Consider the following 21,387-nt stretch of genomic DNA (forward strand, 5'->3'; position numbering starts at 1 on the left):
ATTCAGAAATGTGCCAAGCCCATAACCATACAGAAAAAAACCTGTTAGGAGCTACTCTGCACTGTGTTTGTGTCAAAAGCTGACTTTTAATTTCAGTAGAAAACTGTCTACTAATCAGTGCAGAGAAGAACATTAATTTTTATTTCACAGTAGCATGGCCGTGGTGGATCTCTTCAAATGGTTCAACATTTGCATATTTTTTTAAATTCTAAACTGAATATAAAATCAGTGAAGAGAATATATAAAGACACAAGAACTGTCCTTAAAAATTCCTTCTGACAGCAATATTCTTAAGAATGGGATGCAACACACTTCAGTTAGCAGAGGAGGCAGTGAAGTCTCCATTCACTGGCATCATCACTGGCTCCCATTAATCCAGAGAATGGATAATTAAGGGTTTGGGTTCTTTAACTAAACCCACTTTCAGCACCTGGTGACAGAATCCTCATGTAATATTTATAGAGAATTTTTAAGTTCCTTTAAAAAAGATTGGTAAGTCAGAATACATTCCTGTATTCTGATGAACTTCTATTAAATATAATCTTCCTACAGTAGTACAGAATCCTTAGCAGTCAAGCCACCACCTGTTGCACAGTGTAGTGTCTTGACTTACACCATAAATTTGATCTTTTCTATTCCTCTGATCTGCATTATTAGATGATAACTTCTCTGCTTATGGACACAAAGGCAGTTTTGACCATGAATGCAGTTTTGAAGAAGCCAAGGTTGTTTTACTTAAAAGGAAATCACCTTCCCTTCAGTGAGACCAACCTTTTCCTAGACCTTTACAGATGGGTTTGATTCCACAGGTAATTGTTAGATCCAGAAACTTCTGAGTAAGAGAACCAAGAGTTGCTTAATAACACATTATAAGTACAATTTGTGAGGTTCTGCATGCAGCCGAATTTCCAAGATTTTTGGTGCTGTTTCCTTTTCCAAATGAAATGGGTTCAAGATGGGTGATGCCTGGTTCCCAGCTATGTTTGTATCTGCTGGATGTCATTATGCACTGAAGATTTATGCTCAAGTCAGATGGAAGTTTCACACTCTAAGCAGGGATGCCCACAATCATGTTGTTCTTTGGAGAACAACTCTCTGGCACCATGGATATGACTTGGACAGAGTAGTTATGTTCTTCTGCAGCCCATGCCCGATCCAGATCCACAAGCCCCATGCACTGCTTCCCTAAAACAAGAGCAGAGGAGAGCATGGAAGCTCTAAAAATGCAGAAACATCATCAGAAACGTGCACTTCAATGTTAGGAAAACACATCAGTAAGTCATTTAAACAACCAGTTCCAAATCTACTTAAAAAATATCTTAATCTGCTTTTCTAAATCACATCTGTGACTTGTAACTCTTATTCATCAAAGATCTTGAGAGGGATTATTAACTCTTTATAGATGCAGAAAGAAAACAGGCAAAACTGCTTTTGAGTATTCTCAGATTTACAGAAAAATCCATGCATTAATGTAAAAGCCTCAGTTGGTAGCAGGGAATTTGAGGGGCAGTAACTGGGTAGGAGACAATTTAGAGGCATGGCAACATTAGGCCTGAAAAAGAACTTTCCAGCTTGGTCCTGTATGGATTTAGGTTACAAGGAGACATCATCAGTTAAATAAACCGACCAGGATGTATGTCTATGAATTAATTCTTGTGACACTATTTTCCTCCATTTGTGGTTTCCCCCAAAAATCAGCTTCTGTAGATGGTTGAACAAAATGGCACATACATGCCCCTGACACTGACAACAATATTATTATTATTATTATTATTATTATTATTATTATTATTATTATTATTATTATTATTATTATTATTATTCAGAGTGTACAGGGTTAGAGTGAGGGCTCTTGCATTTCTTTTCTTCAGAAATCATTGACCAAGAAACTAAAATCTCAAGATCAACTTATTCTGGCCATTAAGTGCATGGAAATGACCCAACAGAAGACAGCAGCTCCTTCTCAGAATGGCAATGAAGTACAAATCTAAAACAGAAGTGACTACCACAAGGCAAAAATTGAGTCATGCACTGCTGTAGCTATAAGCTTAAGTTTCTCCACAATGGGAAGGCTGGCACTCCAGAGAAGAGGTAAGCATTAGATGCTTGCCTTTTTTAAGAGAGTTATCAACAGCAGAGACAAGCAGGATCAAAAGGTGTGATGATGAACAGCCTGTGCTTTTAATGGAAGATAAATAGGCAGCAGCAGGACTTCAGTGAGCTTCATGAAGACCTTTTTCTCTTCAGAGAATGTTGGGAGGAAAATAAAAGGAGCAGCAGCAAAAATCAGTAAGATGCAAACTTTCTAACTCAGTGATAAATCTGAAAGAAAAAAGTTTCTAATTCATAGTTCAGAATAACTTTAAAGGACTCCAAATTTTTCAAGTGCTATGTGAAGACAGCACATAATATCCTGATCATAAAACACACTTCTTTTTCCTCAATATGTCAAGTTAAAGACATCACAGAGATATTTTACACAACAGCTGGAGAAATTCATACCAATTAGCCTGCGTTCAGGTGGAAGCTGGACAGCTGTCTGATCTGCAAACCTGCAAAGCATCATGTGCTCCTAAAAAAAAAAAACAAAAGTCAATAAATTTGGTCCAGTAGCACTTCATTCTGTCAAATAAAGCAAGAAAAACCTAATTAAATTCCTAAAAGTATCAAAAATGCTATCGTGTTGAAGACTGTGTTTCTAGAAAAGTTATAAAATCCTAATTTTGTGCTCATCCTAATTTTGATACAACTTCAGCTTGTACATATGTGTGTAAATCAAGCCTTATGTGTGTAAATCAAGTGTTTACAAACACTGTCTTTAAAAACTTGTCTGATGTAAAATGATGATTTAAAAGGTTTGGTTCCTGTAACAGATGGAGAGAGCAACTTCTCCTAAGGATACTTCAGCTTTTCTCAATATCCTGAGGTAAAGATACTTTATTAGGAGGACATAAACATCTAAGGCTCAATTTCACAAAAAGACCTGAAAGAAATCCCATCTTTTTATTAAATCAAGGAGGTTACTTCCTCCACACTACACTCCATCCAATTAATACATTTAATAGACAATTGACAACAAAAAAATATGTCCATATATTATACATAAAATATTATTCCTACTTACTACTTAAACATTACTAATTTATTAAATAAATTTACAATATCTTGAGGCAGGGGTGTTTTTTCCCCAGTCACAGGAAGGTTTTCAGCTCACAGCTCCGTAAGAAATGTGGAAGCAAAATAAGAACATATTATAACATGTTTAGGACTTAAACATGTTCTAGCCAATCAGTTAATTGCAAATATGGCTATTTCTGTAGTACAAAAGAGATGAAAATGTTAAACCCAGATGTGACTACTGGAGAACAGAGGAGCAGCAGAGCCAGGTGCAATTTTGTTGAGGAAGAAGAGAAGATTGGCAGCTTGAGGAGAAAAAGAGGGACCCAAAGAAATGGGAGAAGATCCTCACTAGTACAGAACCCCTCACCAGCCTTCAGGCACCCAAGATAACACAGCTCTTTCCAACATCAGGTTCTCAGCTCATCCAACAAGACCAGAGCCAAGGTAAGCCTCACCACTTCCCCTGGAAATCTCAGCTGACTCTAATTCCTTGGTTTTCTACAGAGATGATCCAAAAAATTAAGCTGGAACCTAAGTAAAAACTACATCATATCCCCCTGACAGTCATCAAATTGTCACATCCCATGTTGGCAGAAATAAGAAAAGCATTTGTAAATTATAAACTGCATAACTTTGTGCATGCATAAGCAGTTAACTTGCTGTCTAGGAAACCCATGCCTTCAATTCCTATTAAGCTGCCAAAGCTGTACATGCAAAGTTATTCAGTTTTACTTTCCAATTCTCCTATAGGGACAGCATCTTGACAAATAGTCTCAAAATGTATCTTGGTAGAAATCTATAGCTATCATAACCTTATTCTTTGCAGCTATAAAGTAATGAATTACAGCATAATGTTCTCATAAAAAAAAAAAAAAGTTTTGGAAATGCCAGACTTCTGGGTGTCTTTTTAGATCTCACTAAAATGAAAGATAAGAGAAATTAATTTAAAATGCGACCTGGAGGGGGGGTGACACAGACAACATCTGGATAACACATGGCAGCTCTGGCTGCTAGCCAATAACCTGTAACAATTTATTAATATGAAATATAAAGATGCATTTAGCTAGCTGTATAACAGAAGTTATTTATAACTAGGATTATGTGAGGCACCAACCAGCCCAGACTGTTTACTATGAGGACCAGCAGTATTTTTCAGCAGTGCCTTTGGCCTCTGTGGTCTTCTGCAACACAAATAATAGAGCTCTGAAACTTCTGTGGTGCTGATAAACCCTGTGATTTAAACCTTCATGGGTTAACAGATTAAGGAAAAAAAAAAAAAGATCTTTAATGAGTTTATGCACACTAACCTAACCTAGGCATTTCTGACCTCATAACTGTCACCACGTCCCTCTGTACTGTAAACAGATCTACTTTTAATAATAGCAAATAAACTTTTTTTCTTCAAGATGATGTGTCAGAAACATAAGGATGTGTTGAAAAGAACGTTGAATCAAGGGAAAAAATAATGGCAGGTCCAAATGCACTGTGCTGCTTTTCCCATGTAAACTGGTGAAGTGTACATAAACCTGACTGTCATGAAGATAAGATTAGTGTATTACCAAGCAATTTAACTTCCCTATATAAGATGGCTGGAAATTTTCTGAATTTTAAAAATACTCCTTTACTTGAGGATGAAAGAAGGATGATCTCTATATTCCTGCTACATTTAGCACCTCTGCTATGCTCACTGTCCCAAAAAACATTTGGATTTCAGAAATATCATCTCTCTAGTATATTTCTGTTACATAGATTCTTTCTCCCACTCCTCTCTCTCCACACAGACCCTGGCTCCTCAGAGTCCAAACATATTTGAATATTTTTTAAATTATTTTGAGTAACATTTTAAAAACAATATTCTATCAAGTTCTTGCTGATGAGTATAAACTCTTCCTGCTCACCATGCCCCATCTTATAGACAGAAGTTAGAGGGAGAAACCACACGTTTATCAGCAAAAAGTATCTATAAAAACAGTAATTTTACCCCCCCAAAAAATCAGTTTAAAAATGTTATGCAGTACAAAAAGTTGTATTTTGGAAGTAAATAAATTAGTATCCTGTAACTGTTGACTAAGTGTCAATATATCTTAGAAATGGCTCTTTTATACATTCTGATTTTAAAAGTTCTTTTATGGAGAAACTGTTTAATTTTATTGAAGAAGAAAAAAAAACCTTAAAAATGGATGGTAGAAAGAAAGCAACATAATGGCATCTGCAATACTAATGAACATTTCACATAGCACACGTTCCTGCTGGCAATTAAATGATAATATTTAATTTGATAAGAAAACACATTAAAAGGCAAAAAACTCTGCACAACCCTTTTCCTCCCCCATCCTTTTTACATACCTTATAGGACAAAGTGTCTTTGAACTGATGACTGAAAAGAAAAAAAGACCAATTCAACTAGGATTTAAAGAAAGGAGAGGTGGGAAATCCAAGCAATCATTACGTACTTGAGGACATTTTAAACAAAATAACAACACCTGTGTTAAAAATAAATCAGAAACCATTACAGTTCCAGTTCACTAGAGAAGGAAAAGTGGAATTTTTTCCCCAATTGTATTATTAATAAAAATTCTCTCACTTGAAATCACTGGAAATGCTAACACAGATTTTCTGGTGTTTCCACATTGTCACATAAATACTTTAGATTACATGTAGACAATCTCTAGACATGTATATACTCTGTACCACAGAAGCAAGGTGCTTCTACTATGGAATTGAGTATGGAATGCAGGCAATATGAGGAAATGGGCAGCCTATCATGTTTTATGATCACACAGAAACAGAAGTTTTCTTACACAGTGAGCATTTCCAGTCTTCATGATCCAAAAGCATTAACTGGTCACTAGCATTCCAATCAGTTGATAAAAAAGAAAATCAACATGAAAAAAGCTATATGCCTGCTGACTTTTAGAGGCTTAAAATTTCATTGCCTCTTCCTTAAGAATATTTATTTCTTCTACTGTGTCACAAGAGAAAACAAAAAAGGACACACATAAAGAGATGGAAGAATCAAACTGACTGTTAATGCAGAGCTTATCAAACTGATATATTCTTAAAATTTAGTCTCCACACACTTCTGGCAGCAGACTTAAATACTGTAGAAAAATATAAAAAATATTGAACATGGATGCATAAAGTTTTCCTAGATTTGTTGCTTCCTTTTTAGACAACATGTTTCCGTTTCTTATTTTAGGAGATAACATACTTAAAACAATGTGGCAATTCCTAGCAGAACAAAATCTGATTCATCTTGGACATTCAAAAGGCAAAGGTCAGCTTTGTGAAAAAAAAAAACCCACAACACTCTTCCCCTATCTAGCTCTGCCTCAGAGGGCTCTCAGCCTCTTATCTTCTGGCACTTTATGCCTACCTTTCACATTTTATTTATATCAAAACCATTAAAATTCTTAAGACTAAAATAAATACGTATCTCCAACAGAGCAGATTAGAAGGAGACAAAATACACAGTCCATTGAAAAGTATTAAAAATATGAACTGAAATACAGGAGAGCTTCTCTTGTTGGAAATAAATCAGAAGGGTTTCACAAGCAGTAAACTGTGGTAGAAAGCAGACACATTTCTTTAGGGTGATTGCTTACATCTTTCTCCAGCATTGAAATACTACTTCCATGAGTAAGTAGTAATTTTCATGAGTTTTCTATTAACTTTGTGATTTCAAGGTAAAAGGTCTGCACATTACATAGATTTCCACAAACTGTATCTACTCTGTTGATGGTATAAAGTCTTCTGAACTATAGATACATCCACAAAAAATAAATAATCTAGGAATTGCCAGTCTGTCTCACTTTCATGATGGGCTTGCAAAGAGAAACAGGAGGAAACAGCTGCATTATAAATGTGACCCAGTTTAGCTTAAACACTTGCAATGATCTTCAAACTGATTAATTCTATACTCTTTCAGCACCTTCTTCCTTCATTTAAATAGCTGTTTAAAAGCTTATCTTGTTATTTTTACTTTACCTTCGTGGATACTTGAACTTGACTGTGTTTTGAATGAAGCCATAACAACAAGGGGAGATGACAAAGGCTGCTTGTGCCTTGATGCAGTGCTCCATCACCATGTCTGTTGCCACACCACATGCATGCAGAGCCACCTAAAGTGTTAAAAACAAAGAAAAAACCCCAAAGAACCAAGCAAAATCCTTATAGCAATATTCTACATTTTTTGGTTCACTGAGTTTCTTAAATATACACAGAAATTTTTGCAGTGGCAGCTGTCATGCCAAAGGTCTGGTCCTTAATTCCTCAGTTTTTCCTTGCTCTCCTTCATATCCATACTGAGGAAAATGTATGGCCTATTCCATTCACAAGGGAACCATCAACACTGAACAAGGGTCTCTCAACAAAAGCACTCAAAAGATAGGTACACCACATTGTGATACACCACCAACTAAAAACGAAGAAAACAGCAAAAGAAAAACTACTGTGGTGATAAGTCAGAAGTTTGTGTCAAACAAAAAGCACTCAGAAGTTCAAAGATCTCTTTCAAAACTGGATTTCAACTGAGCAGGAAGAGAAGTAATAGACAGACCTGAAAGTCACATGTAAAGGACAACATTTAAGCATAAATGTTGATAATATGATTGTATAGTATTGAATACAGAGGTCAGAAAACAAACCTGAGGGGGGGCAAAGCATCAAATACAATTTGTACTCTGTTTTTTTTCCCCCCCCCTTCTTTTTCTTATCTTACTTTTTCTTAGTGATAGGCACTCAAACTAATACTGGAATGTCTTTCAATCACTACAGCTATCTGTGAGCATTGAGATGTGTTTGGGTAACACACAGGTTGAACCCAAATTCTTTATGCTTTTTTACAGAAAGTCAAGTTACAGATGTGTGCAATATTTTACAAGAAAAGGCAAGCAGCTCTCTCTCACAGATACCTGTAACAGCAAATGGGGCATGTGAAATACAGGCACTGCTTTCTCTGCCTTTTCCATGTGTTCAGTAGCTCAAAGAGCAGGCCAGGGGCATACACACTGATCTATGTTTTCACTAAATGTAGGATTTTTTGAGGCATATTTTTTTAATTTTATGCAGTGTGGATTTGTAAAACTGCACTGTTTGCTTTTTGCTCACGGTCAATTTAGGGAAAAGGTTTAAAACCACAAGGCTCAGATTTCAGGGTTCAAAGTTGTTTTTCAAGGTACCAGCAAATAGAAGGTAAAAATTTTGCTCTCAGATATAGATCAAAACAAAGACTTTTCTGTCTGCAGACTGCTTGATGTAAGCTCAGCTGAGCAGACCATTAATCATCAACTGAACTGTAACTGCATACAGATGGTAACAGATATTCTTGTCTCAAGCAGAACATTAAAAAGATTAAGAAGAAAATAATTCCACAATGAAAGTTTTCTGCTTATATGAATTTAGGAACAACAAAAAAAAGATTTTAACAACACAAATAGATTCTTAAGATCATAGTTATTAGATTATAATGGAATTAAAATTCTAGTTACTTAGCCATCTATTCAAATAGAAAACTAAGAACTGTGGTTCACTTTCATGTTTGGAAAAGAGACCTTAGAACAGCAGTGGATCAACCCATTAGCTTTGCTTTACAATGACTGATTTCTTCTTTGGGTTTCTCAGAATCATTTTAGTTAAGCAAAAAAAAAATCACAACATTAAACACAAAGCCTTGTCAGGATATCCCATATTTTAAACTCACTACCTGAAACAAAATAAGAAGTGAGGATTAATGCACATAATGCATTTGGTTCACAAATCCACACATCTGTAACACAGGAAAAACAAAGTGGGCCCTGAAGAGAGCAATGGAATTAATGACAGTGAGACCACTGCCCTGGATTACTCCTCCAGCTCTGCAGCTCCCCAGTGCACACAGAAAAGTGAAAGGAAAAGAATGTTCCACGAAACCTTAGGTTCACTTTAGTGACCTTAAAAAGATAAGAACTTACCACACTCAAAAATACACATTCCCCAATCAAACCTTAAACATTTATCTTGTTCTCACACATTAGATGAGATACTATGAGTAGTACCTAAGTATTAAAGCCAACCAAGGCCCTCTGGGTGCTGGCATGTAAATGAAAACTGCCTGGAAGTACACTTTGTAAGATTTCTCTTTTAGATTTAAATCCTTTATTATGGCAGTTGTACAAAATAAACTGCCATTATTTATGGCAGCTGTACTACAACATGTAAGCTTACAATGTAATAGTAAGTTTGGTGCTCAAACAGACAGTTTCAGAACAAAAGCCTTGTGTCTAAGTGGTGTATCAGGTCACTAATCATTTCCCCAGGAATTACAGGAGCTTCACGCTGCTCCTCATCTCTGTCTTCCAGAATGTATCCATTAATGTATCACTGATTCTAAAATAACACAATTAAACGAAGAATCTGCCCCATTTTTAGTCCAACATGGTTAAGCAATGCTCCTATTTTTGTATTTGATTGGGGCAGACACTTCTTTCTTCAATCATGTAACATAAAAGTGATACCAGCTTGCAACTAATAATAATTACAAAATTAACTTAATACAGGTTACTGTAACATGAGTGCTTCTTACAGCATCAAAAATACCTCTCTCTAGAGACATACAGACTTTTCTTCTCTCAGGATATTTTAGTTCTTTTAAGAATAGCTAATCCTTACACTGAAGTTTTGAAGTGGAAAAGTTGTAACAACTTACCCCAATGTTAAAAGACCCATTAAAATAGTCCAAGTTTGCTTGAATGAACCAAATGTTTTTTAAACCCAGTTCATCACTTCGGTCTTTAGCACGGATCAGAGACAACTCCTTATTTTCTATGAGTACCACCTGGGTTTCAGACACAGGAGGAAGACAAAGTAAAAGTGAGAAATCAAGTACAACATCACCAACAAGCACACCACTTGAAAACCTCTAAATTACTTGTGGCAGATCTTGAGATCTCCAAAATTATTAGCAGGAAACTCAGCAACAGTGGAAGACACTTAATAATTGCCAATGTCAACCAGTTTGCAAATACTTTATATTTTCCTCTGGCTTTTTTTTTCCTCGGGCAAGTCTGCACACATTTAAAATCAAGCTAAAAATTATTATGCTTCAAATGTAAGTCCTCCAATGAGACAACTGTGTCTTTATATTTACTGTCCCTACGTGCATATCTTTTAAGACGATTATCAGACACCAAAAGCTTATATTGTCTGTAGTTTGTATTTAGAATTTACCTGACACGATGGCATCATGTGAGCTAGAACAATTCCAACATGGCCCTGTGAAAACAAAAACAAATGACAAAATCTGAGTCACTTTTCAGTGTCCCTGCTGCTGTCTCATTACATGAGGAGCATCCCTCTCCCCAGTGACAGAACCTCTGAAAGCAGCACTGGTACTTTGGCTTTGCTTCGTGGCAGCAACCACTTAGCACTGCCAAGATGAGAGTTGAAAGAAAGTGCATCATGTAAACAAATATATACATTACCCCTCCACTGCAAAAATCCACAATCACATCTCCAGGCTTAGCAAGTTTTGTCACAGCTGCTACCAAATTATTCAACTGCTGCTGCTTCCTCAGGGCCCTGTCTCCAGACATCTTTCCTGCAGATGACAGAGAAAATGCCTGAGCATGATCAGCAGTTCTCAACCTTGATAAATTTAAATGGGTAACAGCAAAGCATTGCATACGAAATTTATGACAAAGAAATAAAAACTGGCAGGAACACTTGGGCAACCAAATCCACTCTGAGCTAAATTCACAAGTATTTGGTATGGTTTTCTCTATAGTTTTAACACATTTAAAACTTTACTTTCCAGCTGCTGCTATTAATCCACCATTAGGAACAGGCTGGAAGCAATGTTAAAATAAAGATATAAAATAATCAAATCAGTGTAAGATCTAGCCTGATTACATTCCAAAAGTGTAAACCATGCCTAGAAACAGCTTAAATGCACTCATAATAGCCTTGCCAAAATAAATTCCTGTTTACTAGATCTATGCACTATCTCTAAGCAGCCTGCTTTTCAAAATTGTACTCTTACATCACTTTTAACTTTTCATAATTTGCAGCCCTGTTTATTTAAATGACTGTGCAAGGAGGTGCTTCTCAAAGCAAGTACTACCTAGTGAAGTCTGGCTCTCCATCACATCTGTAATACAACCAGAAGTGGAAAACCAATTAATTTATTTCAGATGTGACTTGTAAACTCCAACATAGAGTTGCTTCAGAGAAAATGAATTTGTTTAGTCAGCACTTGTATATTTGTAAAGATGCATTTTGTCTCAGTGGAGCTAAAAGAGTGCTGAAAGACCTATTTAATACTGTTTTGGTTTGTTCAGAATGCAGAGTTGGTATAGGTTGAGCACAACCTCCTCATTTATCAGCTTTGTAACTATAAAATGGTACATTTTCATGAAAAATTAAACCAATGTTACATTTGTGAAAGTTATCATAAAGAACAGCATCAGAAAATGAAACTTTCTGCTGACAAAAATGTACACAAGGACTATGGATATGAAGCCTGTACCACATTCTGTAAAGTGATAACTGTATTTTCAGGATTTGTCTCTTTTACAAGAGTAAAAAATGGAAAAAACTTTTATGAATTACCATTCTTGCAACCCTAAGTCCTATTGTGCCAAATAGCTACGTGAACCAGCTGCTCCATAGCTTGCTTTAAATTTTCATGCTTCCATTTGATTAACTCATGTTCAAACCTTCTCACCACAGCTCCATCTGAAGCCAGTGGAAGATGCACACATTACATTGCAGCATGTGCTGTCATGGTGTTTGACCTGGAAATTCAGCTTGCAAGGCCATACCTGTAACGTGTTGGGTAGACAGGTTTTGTGATAAAAAACCCATAAAAAAAAAACCCCAAACCAGTGCATTCTCTGTACCTAAATGTGTAGGGGTGTGTACATACATCCATGCACAATCACAATGGATTGTTTGAGTTCTAAAAGTAGCTCTTGTCTTGCACACAGCTCTTATCTGCTTGGGGCTGGCTGAGCAAGAAATGAGATGAATCAGGAAATATAATTTACATTTGCCTGCTATATCCCCCACACCTGAAATACAACTGTGGCAAGGGGAGCACAAGTAACAGGGACTTTTATCTTGATAATACAGGTTGCCATTTGGGTTAGTTTTCATCAGTCCACACATTTCTTGGCTTTTGTTTCATTTCAGTTCTACCTGATAAAATACTTAACCAAATAGCTGTTGCTCTTAGACAAAAAATAAATGACCAGGTGTCTTCCACCTTTATGGAGACAGCAGGAAACTGCACCACGTTTGGATTCTTTTATTGGATAAGTCAATGAGCTGCCAAGTCCAGAATTCCCAACACTACAGCTTCCTTAGAAGCCTGATCTGAGCCATCCACACAAAACATCTACACCAGAGTATGATTACACAGCTGTGAGAGGTGTGACTCCAACTCAGCTTGGTAAATCTGAGCTTGCTTTAAATAATTCAGTTCAGACAGCCAGGGCAACAGTGCTAGGAGAGCTCCATGATTAGGGCACGCTAACGTTCCAAAATGTTAGCTCAATATGCTGCCAAAATCAAAGCTACCAGCTTAAAGTTAGCTCAGCTTACCTCTAGAAAACTGCAGGCACACTTCTAACTGAGGTATAACCCTACTCTTGTGATATTGCAGGTCCAGAACTAGTGGATAGCAGCAGCAGGCACAAATAACAAGAAGTTAGGAAGGACTTAACTCCTGATCAGTACTGGATAACATCTCAGGTTCAGCTAAAAAGAAAAACAGGCTTTCCAAAAGCATGATAAAAGCATGAACAGAGGGGTTTCTTTGAGAGAATTCAGTGTGGACTTGCCCTTTGAACCTCCAGACTGCCAAAGTATATGGAATTGCTTAGCTAGAAATACAGAGTCAGATTAAAGGTCATCTCTGTTCTCCAAAATGGGTTTGAACACAACAAAATTTGCTTAGTGAGCTTCAATGGCTTCCATTACACTAACTAATATTTAACAATGATTGGGTCTCACAAGCATTATCTTCAAAAAACAAAACAAAACAAAAAAACGCCACAAAACTTCAAGCTTCACAATTTTTCTTTCTTTCTATTGGGGGAAAACAAATAATGAAAGTACTTAAAGCTCATTCATGGTATAAAGTCATAAGCTCCCTTGGTGGAAAGCATTCTGAATTCAAGGCTTCCTGAGCTCAAGTAACAGCCACAATTAATCTAATGGGATTTATTGCAAATGCTTTTTTTTTCCCCTGGTAACTTTTGTATCAGCCTCTTACATCCCATTTCAACTTCAGTCTTTGTAATGATGAGAGGAACCCGGGCAGAAAATTTTGTTTTCAATTCCTGCCTCTCAACAGGCATTAGCACAAATCTTCTGAGCCATTTTCCTGCACAATACTGAAGGACAAACCACAGCTGCCATGCCACAAATAGCACAAAGCAGGGTGTTTTGGAGGATTCCTCCAGCCATTAACCTACAGAAAGCAGACATAGCATGCAAAGTTAGGCTGGAACTACTGCTGTTTGTCCCCCAGCCAGCTGCTGCATTGTTTGACATGTAAGGGCCAAATGAATCATGTCAGTCTCCTAAGCCAACTTTTCCTGTTTCTGAATTATTAGTTCAGGCTCTCTCACTCTTATCGATGCAAATAAGACACAAGAATAATACAGATTATTACTACACCTCATATTTAATTTTTTTTTTGCTTCTTTAGCTGCTATGGGGGGAATTAATGAGTTTCTATATATTAGAAGGTGCCTTTTGGTCTTTCTTTCAACTACTTGTGATTCACTACTTCTGACTGTGCAGAGCATTCAGCTCTTACCTTTTCCTTAGCAATCAGTTACAGATACTCAGGATAAGGGGCTCAGAAAGGGTAATCTGCTGTGCTCCTGCATGCACTGTGACCAGGCTGCCTCTGAACTACCTGGAACTGGTCCCCTGAAGGGCAAGATCCTGCTGAGCAGCTGGGAGTGTGAATGAGAGGGGCTTCTGAACTCCACAGGGGCCCATCCCTGGCTCTGTCTGGGGAAGGAGCTCTCCTCTTTGTGCAAGAGACAACCACTCACAACCCCTGGTGAGCACTGGATTCATCAGGACTGAGCTGTTTGTTTCCCATTCCCATCAAAACAGGGTCTGTCAATCAGTAGGTTAGGCTTGGGAGAGGGCAAGAAAGGTTTGACTCTTGTTTCATTGCCAGACACCTTCATCTGAAGAAGTTTTGCAGAAAGTGAGCAGGCCCAACCTCACAAGCCTGGATGTTGCTGAGATTGGGTAAAATTTCATGCCCAGGTAAAACAGCACTCCTGGGGCTAGAGACCTTTTTAGCACAGCAGAGGCTGATTTTTCCTTTCCTTTATTCTTCCACCTTCACTTTGCAAGGTTTGTAAGTGACAGATAAGTTTGGGCACCTTGGATTTTGAAGATGAGCAACTGGAAGAAGACCCATGAGCTTTTGTAAGTAGAAAATACTTGCAGCCAAGGGATGCCCAGCATTAATTTTCATTTTTTACTGGCATCTGTTCATTTTTTTTTTTTTAAAGTGACTTTATTGTTGCTTGAAACTCACTAATACAGAAAAAAAAAAAAAAAAAAAAAGACCAGATTCCTGTTTAGGTTGTCAAAGGTCAGTTTTCATAGCTGTCTGACCTTTTTAGACTACAAGACTGTATATGAGATCAAGGGGGGTTTTTATGCCTGAAGTGATAAAGCTATTTTGCAAAGCTTGGTTTAACACAGAGCAGATTGGTAAGTAACATCAGGAGGGACTCCTATTTAAAAAAAGAGAGTAAAATGTTCTTAAGGAGTTCAGTTGTCTTTCCTGCCCCTTTTATTTTTGCCCTATATGTATGTACTTTAAATCATGCAATGCAGCTTTCACCTCTCCTATTCCCTTGGCTGTAGCTAAAATACCTCCACGTTTGGTCATAAAAGCCTTTATATAGTAAAAATATTGCATACTCTGATTATTTCTTTCCTTGCCTTATCTGTTGACTGGAAGTGCAAGCTATACATTCTCCAGAAGGACAGTTTACACTTTACAGGCATTATTTGTGATCTTTTGGGTTTGATTTTTTTTTTGTTCCCAGTAAATGCTAAAGCTCTTACTTTACAAGTGTGCACATCAGTAACTACACAAATGCTGTTATTTCTCTTAGACTTGCCAGGAATGTCCAAGTGTGCAAAGTCTGGTCAATGCAGAATGCAAACTGATGTGCTCTGACCTGCAAAGCAATGAGCAGCTGTGTATCCTTAGCTGTCATGAGGCTCTGGGCAACAAATGTTGGCTTTTGTCAACCCATTTGTTGGTCACATCCTCCTCAGAGGTCAGTTAAAATAACCTAAAATAACACAACTTTCCTGAAAAATCTGATTATGGCTGTGATGAACTGAGAAAGTTAAGAAACACAAGGAACAATGAAAATATGCAGGGATCTGGCAGGGAAAGGTAAATAGACTCTATGCCAAGACAACTTACTAGTAATTATCTTCATGTAATAGGGATTGCTTTTTACCAATAAGTAAAGGCAGCCAAGCTCCATCAATGTTCCTGTGTAATAGTGAATATTAGCAAAAAAGTGCAATTTAAATAGTCTGCAGTCTCAGAAATCTGAGGATGAAAGGACAAAGTAATCAATGGTTTTCAATTAATTTCCCCCTTAGGTACAAGGGAGCTCAACATCCCTTGATAATCAATGACTGTTGTAAAGCCCATTTTGTCTCTTGTTCTGCTGCTTTATATAAAATACAATCATGAACTATGCTTCTAATTTTACAGATGCAGCAGCCACCAGCTGTCCTACAAATGGACTACAGACCACATACAATTAAATCTGATTTCTCCATAAAGCTATTTTGAGTTGGTGAATAAAATATGACAAGGTTTGGGTTATTGTGGGTTTTTTCATTAATTAGTTACAGAGTTGAAAATACTTCAGAAAAGTAATTAAAAAAGATTAGTTGAGCACTGTGCTCTGTCCCTCTCTGATTAACTAAATTAAACCAGATTAGAAATCAGTGCAGTCTGGAGCACTTGAATATGAAGTATATTTGTGATACACAACTAGAAGAACGTGATAAAAAAAAGTTAAGACCCTTAAAATTTATTTCTTTGGCCTTGTGGGCAGTTGCACAGTAGCAAATCAAACTGAATCACTTTCATCACAGAATCACAGAAAGTGAGGGGTTGGAAGGGACCTCAATGGTCATTGAGTCCAAGCCCCCTGCCAGAGCAGGGTCACCTCCAGCAGGGCACACAGGAACACATCCAGGTGGGATTTGGATGTCTCCAGAGAAATAGACTCCACCTGAACAACTTTAAAATTAAGCTGTGATTCTTCTGAAGCTCCTGATGTGCTCAGTTTTTACAAGACCTCAACAGGACTACTCCACTTAAACTAAATACACACATGGCTGCTGTAGGCAAGAACCAGTTCTACAAGTCAATGGAAAATTTAAACACACTTTGTTGTTCTGGTTTTTTAAACAACAAAAAACACCCAACAACCAAAAACCAAGAAACAAAGGAAGGTTTCGTGTATCTTTTTAACTAACCTAAGAAACTGCTGGCTTTAAGGCAAGCACTTCCCTATGATATTCATTAAAATTATGAACAAATTATGCTAAAAAAGCTCTACACTCACAAAAACACCTTGACCTTGGTACTCGAGATTAACTAATTATTAGAGATCAGTTTATCACTGCAGGAACTTCAGGAAAAAATACAGCATAAAATCTGCTCATCTCTCTGCTAACAAAAAACCATGAACAGATCCATTCATACAGACCTGCATGTTTTGAATTTGACCCAAAATCAGGTGAAGCTCAAGCTACACCCAGATGATTTTCAGCCCTGGTTTTTGCCATTGCAACAGCTACAAACCCATCTTAAAACAAAATTTCTGACCTTAGGACTAAAAGAGGAGTTCAACATTAATAATGTCTGCCACATGTTCTCCTTGCTCCCTGCAAATGAGAATCAACTGTGGCTGTAATCTTCATGCCACAGTTAAAAACAAGAGAGATGTAAAATGCATGGATTAACCATGGAACAAAAAATGAGGGATACAAATACTAAAGAACAATCTAACCTGTGTTTACAAAGCAATTAAAATCCAAAATGACCAGAAAGCTTAATTGAAGGTATGATTTCTTTTCTGCATTGCATCCTACTTAACACATAGCAAAATAAGTTACAGAGAACTTATAATTCCAATTCCAAGTGAGATCACAACTGGGCCAATGCATCCAGTAATGAGCACAAGCAGAGGAATGTCAAAGACGTGCTGCAGATAAGATGGAAAATAATCCCTTGGGCAGATGTTTTTTCAATAGCACAAAACTATTCTATCTGTGCTCAAACTGAGGTGAGAAACAGATTATTTTAATTATGGAATCGTTTCCAGTCTTTCAAAAAAAAATAGACATTTTAGTGAAAAAAAAAAATTATAGCAATGCTTCACAGAAATTGTTCAGGAACAGACTGTGCTCAAAAAATACATTACACAATATAGGACACTAACAGCCTTGGCTACACACCCATTTATGTTGGCTTTCACATTTTAGGCCAGGTAACCATATCAACAAATCTTATTTCTGTTGTCAAAATTGCTTAAAACTGATACCTGTCTAGCAGGCTTTGGTTATTTCACATAAATCTGAAATACATTTTGAGGATGACAAACCTGAATTGCAAAGAATGAGTCTAGCAACAGGCAAGCAGTGGAGTGCTCAAACAAATAATTTAATGTTGAAATTTCTATACTTAAAAAAAAAATAGAGTCAACGATGGCTAATTTAAGAAAACATCAAACATTAATTTGATTTATTCATTAGTCCAAGTTCTGACTATTTCCTGTTTCCAGGAATATAATTCCCTCCATGCTGCTGAATTAATGTCAAAAGAAAGAGAGGCACATATTGATTATATGTCAGTCCACAGACAGCTCAAAATGTTTTCAAAGAGTTTGTGGGGGAAAAAATGATAGCAATGAGATGGTGAAACGAACAGACTGGTCATACATCCTTTCAGATATTCAATATTAGAAGTGAAGAAAGACTTAATATTAGAACTGAGATATCCTCTACATCCCTCTCTTTTCTTCCTTAGGAAATTAGTCTGGAAATGAGCCAAGTGAAATCAAAGTACAATTAAATATATGGAGGCAGTGGCAGAATTAGACTCTTCTAGGAAGAAGACAACTTTTCTGGGAAGAAGGGACAGCTTGTCCAGACAACAAGCTCTTCTGGGACAGGGACTGCAATTATGGGTATATGCAGTATTAAACACAAGAAAGGATTCCATGTTAGGTGGAAGATAAATAAACTATTAAATCATGGTCAAGTGTTAGTACTATCAGATCAAAAATGCAGCTTCCTCACCTTGCAAAGCACTGATTTGATATCACCCGGGGGGCTCAAACAATACTTCTAACTTTGCTCCCCTCCTTTTTCCCCCTTTGGCATTTAACTTTTACTGAAAAGCTTTAGAGATCATATGCTCTCTATCTATAGAATTGTTTTCAAGCCAAGTCAGGTTTCATGTGTCCTCCCATAGCAGTATTTAGGCCCAAGTTCCCAACTGTGTGCTAATTTGTCACGGATACAGTAGCATGCCAATGCCTAATTGGGATCAGAAGATCTTCTGGAAGAGAAACCATTGTTTCTGTTGTGAAACTTAAGCACCACAGGAACACAAACAACAGAAAAGTCTCTGGCCTCAGAACTCTGCAGATCAACAGATGCCTACTATGATTAGAAAGCTCAAAATAAGCAAATATTCACAAGCTGAAAGGGAAAAAAAGTCCCAACAAAGCCACCTATGACTGAGGTCACAGTGACAGGACTGAGCCAATTCTCTTGTTTACCTTCTGCAGCGTTATGCAGTCAGAGTAAATTGCAGTGCTCTTTTCAAACAGAGGACATTTTAAAGTCCTGCCTTCAAGAGGACACATAGCACAGGAGCAAACCAAATATCAAAGAAAAAGAATATAACTAAAACACTTTTTCAGTGTTAGCATTGTTGCTCCATCCCTTTCTTCATTTTGCAAAATATAAACCCAACCTTTTCAAGGTCTGGAGGACACTTCATAGCAGACTAACAAAAGAAACTTATTTTAACTCCCCAGTGCTGTGGAGTTAGAACTGTGATTTTCCTCTCATATTAAGAAGAAAAACTTACTGATCTCAGAACCAAAATAATTCATTTTGGTTCAACAAGCAACATCACATCTGCAAACAGCCATCTGTGTGATGGTGAACAACAGCCTTCAAACTGCTACCTCTGGTTTTGAAAATCAGAATTCTCTCTTCTTCACACTACCAAGTCTTAAAAAAAAATAAAATCAACCAAAGTAACTGTCCAGACCATTTGAAAATGCAGTCATCAAAAACAAAGACCCACACTGAGAGAACTTTGAGGAATATAGATACCACAACCTCTAAAGAGCAGTAAAAACAAAACAGAACAAACCAGGAATTTTACTTACACTTAGATTCATAGCAGTAATATGAGGCTTGTTGAATACAAACCCAGTAAGCCTGTATATAGCAGCTGACAAGGTCTAAAGAATATAAATTTTTAAAAAGCACACATCATCAATATAAAATATGAAAAATATCAGAAATTTACACATATGAATGTCATATTTATCATGAAGTCCACAGAATTTATCTCCTGCAGCAAGTCTAGTTTCTCAAGGTTATCTATCTGTGTTCATTCATCAAGTTACTTCCTCTGAACAAAGATTTAATTACATTCTTCTCCCTTTGTGAGAGAAAATGAACTACAGACTTTTCCCTATTCATATTACTGAAACACATTTTGAGAATTTCCAACACTTATCCAAGTAGCTTCTGTTCATTATACAGAAACATAAGAATGACAGATAAAATTTCGAGGAAAAATATTATAAACACAACTGGTCTATAAGGTATGATTCATGGTATTATCTCTGCAGGTTGTCTTAGTTCTTGCACGAATTAAGCCTGTTGTACTGAAAGTAACAGCACCATCTCCTTTCCTAAAAACACTGGTTGGTTAAGTCTCACTGACCTTGCACCAAAACATATGAACCCAATCCAGGATGCAGGATGAAAGGCTATCTCCTGGAAGTCCATAACATAAACCAGAATTTCCCAATGTCTTTAACTGATGAAAGATGGGGAAAGGAAGCCAGTTTCCATATGCAGGCTTGAAAACCACATATGCAGCCTAGAATCACTGGCTACCTTCTGAAAGCTGACTTCCAGTGCATCCTTCAAAAATACCAGGTACAAAGACTAGGTCAGAATGGAGCATTTGTACCAAACAGGAATGTTTAAGAGTGTATTTTTATTTTTTCCAGCATGCTCTTAATTAACAAAGGGAAGACTTCAGAAAACATGCAATGCAACTGAGAGCCAAGGTAAGAATTTCGTCCAGCTCAGCATTTCTTCATGGAGCACTCAGAACAGTTTATACATCTAAATGGTATCTTAGTCTTGGAGGGGGAGGGATGTTGTTTTGTTTCTTATTTTTGGTCTCTCTCTAAAAATCCAAGAAGTCAGGAAAGATCAGCAAATGGGATATCCAAATGTATTTAAATACATTTAAGTACATTTACCAATCAGATGAATTAGAAAACTCCAGGTAGAGCGTGCTGGTGGAACAACTGAATGAGCACTGTATCAACTGGTCTGCTCACAATACTCACACAGGTGATTTCAGCACCAAACACCAACAACTCCATGAGAAATCTGTAAAAGTTTTAAAGTTTTTTCCCAGCAAAAATTGAAATAAAGCCACCATATCCCTCTCTGTTGTATCTGGATTTGTAAATTAATATTCCACAACAGCAAAGGGCAAATTTTATTGTTTCAGATTAGATCTCACTGCTCTTAACACTGGGATTATTTTGCATTTCTTCTACACTTAGAAGATCATTCTACAAAAAACTGCATTTCCCACTTGCCTTTACTCTTCAATACTGTAAAAGTTTTTAAAGGATTGGACTCCTTTTAATACTGCTATGGTAAGATGCCAGAAATTTGACATGAGACATGCACCAAAAAGTAACTTTTCAGAAGCTATTCCAGACCATCTGGAGAAGATGCAGTTCAAGTACAATATAATTAATACCACCTTCCCTAAAATACTAAACATACAGTAGCCTGGCCTTTCCTTTGTGCAATTAAAAGCTTTGAAAATACCAGTCTATTCAGAACAGATGATGAATCACTCATAATAAAACAATTTCAATGTTTGGGGTTTTTTTTCTTGAACATAGCAGTGATGTCTTCCTTGAAATTCCT

General features: G+C 36.9%; 1 protein-coding gene across 1 annotated transcript in view; it reads right to left on the reverse strand.

Moving 5' to 3' along the window:
• Positions 1 to 567: 567 nt before the first annotated feature.
• Positions 568 to 21,387, reverse strand: part of GSTCD (glutathione S-transferase C-terminal domain containing) — a 32,132-nt gene continuing 11,312 nt past the window's right edge. The window contains exons 6-12 of the mRNA XM_030450169.1: positions 10,581 to 10,696; positions 10,327 to 10,371; positions 9,806 to 9,934; positions 7,108 to 7,241; positions 5,467 to 5,497; positions 2,503 to 2,572; positions 568 to 1,185 (exon numbers count right to left, since the gene is read on the reverse strand). Coding sequence (XP_030306029.1) covers positions 1,049 to 1,185; positions 2,503 to 2,572; positions 5,467 to 5,497; positions 7,108 to 7,241; positions 9,806 to 9,934; positions 10,327 to 10,371; positions 10,581 to 10,696 — 662 coding nt within the window. The 3' untranslated portion in view covers positions 568 to 1,048. The remainder of the gene's footprint in view (positions 1,186 to 2,502; positions 2,573 to 5,466; positions 5,498 to 7,107; positions 7,242 to 9,805; positions 9,935 to 10,326; positions 10,372 to 10,580; positions 10,697 to 21,387) is intronic.

Source organism: Calypte anna, chromosome 4A (assembly GCF_003957555.1).
Source record: "Calypte anna isolate BGI_N300 chromosome 4A, bCalAnn1_v1.p, whole genome shotgun sequence".
Classification (NCBI taxonomy): Eukaryota; Metazoa; Chordata; class Aves; order Apodiformes; family Trochilidae; genus Calypte; species Calypte anna.